Below are 9,963 nucleotides of genomic sequence, written 5' to 3'. Positions count from 1 at the left end.
CCTCATTGTGCCAGCCAACAGGCCTGAGCTCTTCAGTTCCATCGTGAGGACAAGATAGGGATTTCATCCTAGGGATTGGTGAACTGGTGCACTAGTCTCTTCTCACAGATGCTGTGCCACATTGAGTGAACTGGCAACTTCTGATTTGTCAAGTATTGTCAATAGACTCTAACCCAGATTGTCTCACACAAAACAAATTGTTGGACAAATGGATTGACCGAAGTGAAATTGTTCAGTGAAACGGTATACCCCAAAGGATTAACAGTGGAAAAAGTACAACAAAGACCACATTGATAAAAGTGAGGGGCAAAGATGAATAAAGTTTGTGTGGAATACAGTTTATTAATTCTTATAGAATTCAATATTAAAAACGCTCACATATGTACACAGCAGCAGAAGCAGGAGTTTGGGCTGAGCTGAGCAGGACATTGGTGTGTTTACATCCTATGAGGCTATCGAAAGAAGATATTTCATTGTGCTACTTATATTCTATGTGAAAGCGCACGGAAACATTCCCAAGAGAGCAAATGCTTGGTTTTATCTCAAAGCTTGTAGGATGAATACTTCCACTACTCACCCTATTGGGATGGGGTCAGTGATAAGCTACAGTACTTGTGATGTGAACATTTTAAGTGAACACAGAAATGATTTTACATCTAAATGAGTCACAAAACAGAGGTTGTTTTAATGTCATCCATTCTTAATGTACACTTCTATATATCTTTTAAAACAATCCTTGTTTTGGTTTTTAGATACAGATGTAGAGATACCATTTCAATCTATTCCTTTATATCCTCTATACACGTTAAAGTGAAAAACATACATGGTCTCTTCTATCACAATCAACCATTATCTGTAATAGAGATTTCCTTTTTAAACATTGACTCTCCCATTCAGCCAACACGACATGCTTCTCTTTCTGTCTCTGAACGTTCCGGAGTGTTCCAAAACAAGCTGCTCTTTCTATGTCTCTGAACATTTCAGTATCTTACCTGGCTGAACATCCTCTTTCCTGACAAAGAATTGTCAATACTTCATTCGTTGAAATAACAGTGTATTAATTAATATCATGTATGTTGCCAGAGGTGATTAGAGCAATAACAATAGAAGATTGAATATAATTCTAGTATAGCACAGACGCTCGTGGTAAGAATGAAATATCATAAAGACAAAATGTAATTGATATAATTTGTCATTTCTAGTCAGTGTTATTAAATAAAGCAATGAAGTAGCAATGAGCCTTTTTAAACCACCCATCTCTCCCTTGGGAACAAATGTTCTATGGCTGTATACTATACATTAGCTAAAAGTAATTTACAGTACTGTAGTTGTGGGTCCTCCTGTCATGACATTGATTGAAAGTATGTCCCAAATGGCAGCCTATTCCCTATATAGTACAGGGCTTTGGTCAAAAGTAGTGCACTGTATAGGGGATAGGGTGCCATTTTGGAACTCTATCAGATCTACTTTAGGCCTCTGATTCTGACTGGTCGGTGGTGACACAACCATTCAACTCTCCTGGTCCTGACTGCTCTTGTATTCTAGTGATCAACGACCCCTCCTTTCCCATTGTCTAGCTGCTTTCCTGATTGGTTGGTCAGAGAAGATCCCTCCCATTTCTCTTCATCCAGTTTACTGGAGATTGACCAATACAGATGAGCCTCCAATCGGGCTGCCGTCAATGAGAGTTCGTGCGCTGAGCAGGAGGGAGTGCCCACCTAAGGGAAAAATAGATATGAGCTGCAGTTATCAGACACAACTTGAAAGAAGACTTTCAAAATCCGGGTAAAATCATTTGTGACACGACAAGAGTAAAAGAGGAAACACACCATTAGGGGTAAACAGTTCAACTGTGTTGTTTTGTTGTAGTGGTAGTGATGCACATAGCCAGGTACATGATTAAAAGCAGCTGTTCATATCCGCATGTTGAATCGCCACCGCTCGGCAACATCCAGCATGTGATTGCTAACACTTTTATTTATTTGTGTTTATTTATCTAACCTTTATTTAACTAGGCAAGTCAGTTAAGAACAAATTCTTATTAACAATGATGGCCTATCCCGGCCAAACCCGGACGACGCTGGGCCAATTGTGCGCCGCCCTATGGAACTCCCAATCACGGCCATATGTGATTCAGCTTGGATACGAATCAGGGACTGTAGTGACGCCTCGTGCACTGAGATGCAGTGCCTTAGACCGCTGCACCACTCGGGAGCCCCAACACACCGCGGCCCTGGCTGCTTTCAGCCTTTCCTCTTTCTGGAGTGTTGTGTGTTCTTACCTCAAAGGTTTGATGGAAGGCGCCATAGTCGATGTCAAAGAACCCTTCGGCCAGTGACATCATAGGGCTGAACCTGTGACCCCACTGGACCTCATCTGCCAGGTAAGAGCTCCGGGCCTGGCACGTCATACCTGGGGGTGCCAACACACACACCCACACATATAGTGAGAACACATACTGTATTAACCTTCCTTGGCAGCTCACCTTCAGCTACTATGATGACTAAGCAAATCTTTTCTCAGTGGGCGGTGAAGTCACTTCCACTTTCAAAGCATGGTGCACCCATAGGTATCATATAATTCACTGTGTGTGTGTGTGTGTGTGCAGGATCTCTGTGTGTGCACCACACTATACAACAGTCTCATAACAGATCATGAGAACAGGCAGAGGCATAGTTCAAATAGAATACAAACTGAATAAATATAGTGTGCGTATGTGAACTTGAAGAAGCTGTACACGAAATGTGTGGTCCGTTGATTCACTGCAAATGAAAAACAAATGAAGTGAAGTCGGTTGCCTGTCTTTTCTAGTGTGCGGTTTTTACACTTGTTTTTTTAATAGTTTGCCATTTGGGATTCAGGATATTGACTAACCAAGGGCCTCCACCATTCTTTCCAGGATGACGGCCCTACTGCCTTTGGGCCCTGGTCAAAAGTTGTGCACTATATAGAATAGGGTGACATTTGAGACGCAGCCATGGACTAACCTGTGGCCTCCACCATTCCCTCCAGGATGACGACCACTTCGAAGTCGTCTTTCTCCAGCTGGCCTTGAGACATGTCCCAGAAGGGCGAGCGGTGGTCAATCTCATGGGAGATGACCAGTGGAGACACCAGGAACAGGCGGTCGTCCCCTGTCTCAAAACCGACACTGATGTCTGTCTGGTCCAGAGGGATAAACTCACCTGGAGAGGGGGAGAGGAGGAAGAGGGCGAGAGGGGGTGAGATGGAGAGGGATGAAGGGGAGGGGGAGAGATGGAGAGGCAGGGCGAGATGAGGAGAGGGGGAGCACGAGAGAGCAGGTGAGAAGTGAGTTATAAGACCTTCGGGACTAGGTTTTTTCAGTCCAGGACTAGGATTAATCTGTGCACAGGAAATATGCCCTTAGTGAGCATATACTGTACCAGTAAATAGTTTGAACACAACTACTCATTCAAAGGTTTTTATTCAATTTGACTATTTTCTACATTGTAGAAAAATAGTGAAGACATCAAAACTATGAAATAACACAAATGTAGCCACCCTTTGCCTTGATGATAGCTTTGCACACACTTGGCATTCTCTCAACCAGCTCAATCATGAGGTAGTCACCTGGAATGCATTTAAATTAACAGGTGTGCCTTGTTAAAAGATAGTTTGTGGAATTTCTTTCCTTGTTGATGCGTTTGAGCCAATCATTTGTGTTGTGACAAGGTAGGGGTGGTATACAGAAGATAGCCCTATTTGGTAAAATACCAAGTCCATATTATGGCAAGAACAGCTCAAATAAGCAGAGAGAAATGACAGTCCATCATTATCTTAAGACATGGAGGTCAGTCAATGCGGAAAATGTCGAGAACTTTGAAAGTTTCTTTAAGTGCAGTCGCAAAAACCATCAACCGCTATGATGAAACTGGCTCTCATGAGGACCGACACAGGAAAGGAAGACCAAGAGTTACTTCTGCTGCAGTGGATAAGTTCATTAGAGTTAACTGCACCTCAGATTGCAGCCCAAATAAATGCTTCACAGAGTTCAAGTAACAGACACATCTCAACATCAACTGTTCAGAGGAGACTGCGTGAATCTGGCCTTCATGGTTGATTTTCTGCAAAGAAACCACTACTAAAAGGACACCAATAAGAAGAAGAGACTTGCTTGGGCCAAGAAACACGAGCAAAGGACATTAGATCGGTGGAAATCTGTCCTTTGGTCTGATGAGTCCAAATTTGAGATTTTTGGTTCCAACCACCATGTCACTGTGAGACGCAGAGTAGGTTAACAAATGATCTCCGCATGTGTGGTTCCCATCGTGACGCATAGAGGAGTGTCACGAATCCCGCAGAAGATGGTGCCTCTTCCTGCTCGGGCGGCGCTCGGCGGTCGTCGTCTCCGGCCTACTAGCTGCCACCGATCCCCTTATCTGTTTCAGTTAGTTTTGTCTGATTAGTATCACCGGTTTCTTGTTTTGGTTTTGTTTTGGGCTATTTAAACCCGGTAGGCCCGCCGGCTTTTGTGCAGGGTTGTTTTTCTGTTCATGGTGTGTGGATTATTGTGGATTCCGTTTTCCTGGACAGTTTCGTCCTATTTGTTGGACTGGGTATTTTATGCGCCCTTGTGTTTAGCGTGACCGTTACTCTGTTCTTGGAATAAAGATCCACGTTTTGAACTACCTTGCTCTCTGCGCCTGACTCCTCCACCCACTACTCCTAGAAGCCATTACAAGGAGGATATGTGATGGTGTGGGTGTGCTTTGCTGGTGACACTGTCAGTGATTTATTTAGAATTTCAAGGCACACTTAAACAGCATGGCTACCACAGAATTCTGCAGCGATAAGCCATACCATCTGGTTTGCGCTTAGTGGGACTATAATTTGTTTTTCAACAGGACAATGACCCAAAACACACCTCCAGGCTTTTACCAAGAAGGAAAGTGATGGAGTGCTGCATCAGATGACCTGGCCTCCACAATCACCAAATTGAGATCATTTGGGATGAGTTTGGGATGAGTTGGACCGCAGAGTGAAGGAAAAGCAGCCAACAAGTGCTCAGCGTATGTGGGAACTCCTTCAAGACTGTTGGAAAAGCATTCCTCATGAAGCTGGTTGAGAGAATGCCAAGAGTTTGCGAAGCTGTCATCAAGGGTTGCTATTTGAAGAATCTATTCAAATCTGCTATTTGGCTATTTGAAGAATCTCAAAATGCATTTTGATTTGTTTAACACTTTTTTGGTTACTATATGATTCCATATGTGCTATTTCATAGTTTTGATGTCTTCACTGTTAGGTTCTAATTCTCAGAGTAAAAACTCGATGGACACTATGAAAGCTTAAACCAAGTTTATTCTTCCCAGAGGATCAATACAGCTGCATTAGACAAGAACCTTTTCACACAAGCAGTGATATTTAACCCTTTCTCCTAGGCTGTCTCCTCCTACACATCTGAACAAACATTTTATCTTTACTGCTCGGCAGGACACAAAGTGATACGGGCCATAAACTTTTATTTCTCCCTTAACGTGAACTGACCTGATCTCGACCTGATCTCACTAATCCATGGCTCACTCCCCTTATCAATGCCTGCCACATGTGATCGCTTTCCCTACGCTCAATACATTCCAAGCTTAATAGCCCTCACCATATACCTTCCTCCTACAGATAGCCGAGGGGCTACACCAGAGGTTAATGGTTTTAGCACCCCTCATTTCTCTATTACAACTAATGATTAAAAAGGATTTAAAGTTCATAAATCCAAACCTAGCATCATTATTATTCTACAATGTAGAAAATAGTAAAAATAAAGAAAAACCCTTGAATGAGTAGGTGTTCTAAAACTTTTGACCGGTAGTATATATCAGTGCCTTCAGAAAGTATTCATACCCCTTGACTTTTTCACATTTTGTTAGGTTACAGCCTTATTCTAAAATGGATTAAATAAATTAAAAAAAACTCAGCAATCTACACAAAATACCCCATAATGACAAAGCGGATCACGGTTCTACAGAGATATCTCTCCCTCCTGCAGAGGGGAGAGGTATAGAGGGATTTATTGGGGGGGGTTATGATACCTCACGCCCATTTTAAATCTTAAAGCAGCAGACGAATCCTTTGTCCTTTAGTGTTTGGGACTGGAATGTCTGTTTGGGCCTTATGGAGAATCTACCTCAGAACTGTAACATGCAATAAATGGACTTTGGGACGTTATATTTCATTAGCCAAAATAGTGGTAAAAATGATAGATGGAATATGAAAATGAATGTCGATTTTGTTATGTTATTAAAAGTTAAATGAAGACGTTATAACAAAAACATTCTAACTTGAAGAGTTTTCATAATGTGTATGTGATGTTTACATACTTTATGTTGTGTAGAAAATATCCAGATGAAAGATAATGTTTTGGTGACAATAAGACTGTGATTTTAGTTGTCTAAACGAGATCATAGTAATTTATAATACCTTGCCTCGTAACTAGCTATGCCCCAGGGAACCCAGAGAGCGTGTCTGGGAACGCCCTTCCTACCCTGGGGTATAAAACATGTGAGTTAAGAATTTACATATCAGGCTAAGTTCACCACGCGATGCTGCTGAGGTTTACAACCAGTCGTGACCCCGAAATGCAACACGAGGTTGAAGACAATTTATTTTTCTGAACAATCAAGTTTCTGCTGGAGTAGCTACTGGATCTAAGAAGGTGAATTCAAGAAGGACCAACCGGTTATTCTCTTCACATCATCAGATGTCTACAAAGCCCTCCTACCCAAGCTGGAAGTGTCGGCACGGCTGATTAGCGTCCTAAGAAGCCCACTCTCACAGAACGAGTACAAGGAAACAGACGAACAAGAGAAAGGACATTGTGACATCTTGTGGACAATCAGAGACTTACACCTGAAGACGAAAGACCAGACCATCAGATATACCCAGCGGAGACCTTCAACACATAAATACATGCATTACAATTGAGCTTGTGCTATCAGTGACCCCAGTAATTGTTTAAATAATTCAGGTATGATATCATTTTACACTTTCTACATTAACTTAGATAAAGCAACGCTTTCAGGTTAATTAAAGTTGAATTCCCAAAGAGCCTAGACAAGTTTGATTTATCATTAAAATTATTTAATCAATCAAATTTGCTTTTGCAAGTTCATTAATAGCCCAACTCCCACATTACTGATCCAGTATTGATGAACGTTTATAAACTGATTTAAATCGTGTTTGCGGCTTCCAACTCAAAACCCAAACTTTACATACATTGAAATAACTGATAATCATAACAATGAGCAAGCTATCAGATGGGTTGCCCCCCATTCCCCCACTAATAAGTGAACCCTCAGCCATGGAAAGATTGATCGCTGACCCCAGCAGCGATACAAATCCTAACTATGCCGAGGGGCTGAAAATGTCAGATTTCGATGCCATAAGCGGAAAAACTGCAGAAATTGCAACAGACACTCTCCAAAATAGACCATCAGGCACATGCCTTGTGAAGGTTCTCTCCAGTTTAGCCCTAAACTATGCCCACCAGCAGAGATAAAGAGTGGTCCAATACCTCAGTGCCCAGCAGAGGTATTAGCAGGAATTTTTTACCTTCATTTAACTAGACAAGTCAGTTAAGAACAAATTATTATTTTCAATGACAGCCTAGAAACAGTGGGTTTCAGGGGCAGAACAACAGATTTGTACCTTGTCAGCTCGGGGATTGGAACTTGCAACCTTTCGATTACTAGCCCAATGCTCTAACCACTAGGCTACTCTGGCGCCTAGGGAAGGGACAGGTGAAGAGAACCAGGAAGTTGACGATAAAAGCCGACAAAGACAAACTGCTGCTAGCTGAGAAACTAGGTCTGAGAACAGATCAATTGAAAGATCTGGCTAACACTTATGACAAAGAACGTGAAAAAACTCTTGACCAAGTCCATATTCTATAGGAACAACTTGTTTTAGACAAAAATAAATACGATGACGTCCACGCAAAACTAGATTAATCTGACGAGCTAGCTAAAAACGGGGGCGAGCAACTTGATGCCCTGCAAACAGTTTGAATGGAACCACTCAAAGCAATAATGTTAAATTCCAAAAGCTGCAGATAAAAGACGATCAGTTAATGAACACAATGACCAAGTTGGATGACAGAACAGCGGAACTCCTTGAAGTCTCTGATTTAATGGATGATGAGAAAGCCCAGGTGAGAAAGTTGGAAAAAGTGACCTCTAAGCAAAAGGAGGACATCGCATCACTTAATCTCTCGCTCCACACTCAAGACCTTTCCCTGCATACCATGAGAGATACAGTTGAAGTTGGAAGTTTTCATACACTTAGGTTGGAGTCATTAAAACTTGTTTTTCAACCACTCCACAAATTTCTTGTTAACGAACTATAGTTTTGGCAAGTCGGTTGGGACATCTACTTTGTGCATGACACAAGTAATTTTTCCAACAATTGTTTACAGACAGATGATTTCACTTATAATTCACAGTATCACAATTCCAGTGGGTCAGAAGTTTACATACACCAAGTTGACTGTCCCTTTAAACAGCTTGGAAAGTTCCAGAAAAAGATGTCATGGCTTTAGAAGCTTCTGATAGGCTAATTGACATCATTTGAGTCAATTGGAGGTGTACCTGTGGATGTATTTCAAGGCCCACTTTCAAACTCAGTGCCTCTTTGCTTGACATGGGAAAATCTAAAGAAATCAGCCAAGACCTCAGAAAAAAAAATTGTAGCCCTCCACAAGTCTGGTTCATCCTTGTGAGCAATTTCCAAACGCCTGAAGGTACCACATTAATCTGTACAAACAATAGTACACAAGTATAAACACCATGGGACCACGCAGTTATCATACCGCTCAGGAAGGAAACACGTTCTGTCTCCTAGAGATTAACGTACTTTGGTGCGAAAAGTGCAAATCAATCCCAGAACAACAGCAAAGGACCTTGTGAAGATGCTGGAGGAAACAGGTACAAAAGTATCTATATCCACAGTAAAACGAGTCCTATATTGACATAACCCTAAAGGCCGCTCAGCAAGGAAGAAGCCACTGCTCCAAAACCACCATAAAAGAGCCAGACCACGGTTGCAACTGCACATGGGGACAAAGATCGTACTTTTTGGAGAAATGTCCTCTGGTATGATGAAACAAAAATACAACTGTTTGGCCATAATGACCATCATTATGTTTGGAGGAAGAAGAGGGAGGCTTGCAAGCCGAAAACACCATCCCAACCGTAAAGCACGGGGGTGGCAGCATCATGTTGTGGGGTTGCTTTGCTGCAGGAGGGACTGGTGCACTTCACAAAATAGATGGCATCATGAAGTAGGAAAATTATGTTGATATATTGAAGCAACACCTCAAGACATCAGTCAGGAAGTTAAAGCTTGGTCGCAAATGGGTCTTCCAAATGAACAATGATCCCAAGCATACTTCCAAAGTTGTGGCAAAATGGCTTAAGGACAACAAAGTCAAGGTATTGAAGTGGCCATCACAAAGCCCTGACCGCAATCCTATAGAAGATTTGTGGGCAGAAGTGAAAAAGCGTGTGCGAGCAAGGAGGCCTACAAACCTGACTCAGTTACACCAGCTCTGTCAGGAGGAATGGGCCAAAATTCACCCAACTTATTGTGGGAAGCTTGTGGAAGCTACCCAAAACGTTTGACCCAGGATAAACAGAACAGGGCTCCGTGCAGCCGAGCGGAAATGGAGGAAAACTCGCCTCCCTGCGGACCTGGCATCCTTTCACTCCCTCCTCTCTACATTCTCCTCTTCTGTCTCTGCTGCTAAAGCCAATTTCTACCACTCTAAATTCCAAGCATCTGCCTCTAACCCTAGGAAGCTCTTTGCCACCTTCTCCTCCCTCCTGAATCCTCCTCCCCCCTCCTCCCTCTCTGCTGATGACTTCGTCAACCATTTTGAAAAGAAGGTCGACGACATCCGATCCTCGTTTGCTAAGTCAAACGACACCGCTGGTTCTGCTCACACTGCCCTACCCT

At 42.5% G+C, this 9,963-nt stretch overlaps 1 protein-coding gene across 5 annotated transcripts in view; it reads right to left on the bottom strand.

Moving 5' to 3' along the window:
* Nucleotides 1–317: 317 nt before the first annotated feature.
* LOC129824453 (G protein-activated inward rectifier potassium channel 3-like) overlaps nucleotides 318–9,963 on the bottom strand; it is a 30,118-nt gene continuing 20,472 nt past the window's right edge. For all 5 annotated transcript variants that reach the window (XM_055884137.1, XM_055884133.1, XM_055884134.1 and 2 more), the window contains exons 6-8: nucleotides 2,988–3,185; nucleotides 2,282–2,412; nucleotides 318–1,718 (exon numbers count right to left, since the gene is read on the bottom strand). In XM_055884137.1, the coding sequence (XP_055740112.1) occupies nucleotides 1,542–1,718; nucleotides 2,282–2,412; nucleotides 2,988–3,185 (506 nt within the window). In that variant the 3' untranslated portion in view covers nucleotides 318–1,541. The remainder of the gene's footprint in view (nucleotides 1,719–2,281; nucleotides 2,413–2,987; nucleotides 3,186–9,963) is intronic.

Source organism: Salvelinus fontinalis, chromosome 26 (genome assembly GCF_029448725.1).
Source record: "Salvelinus fontinalis isolate EN_2023a chromosome 26, ASM2944872v1, whole genome shotgun sequence".
Taxonomy (NCBI): domain Eukaryota; kingdom Metazoa; phylum Chordata; class Actinopteri; order Salmoniformes; family Salmonidae; genus Salvelinus; species Salvelinus fontinalis.
Note: the sequence above shows the minus strand (reverse complement) of the source record. Positions and strands in the feature narration are given on the sequence as shown.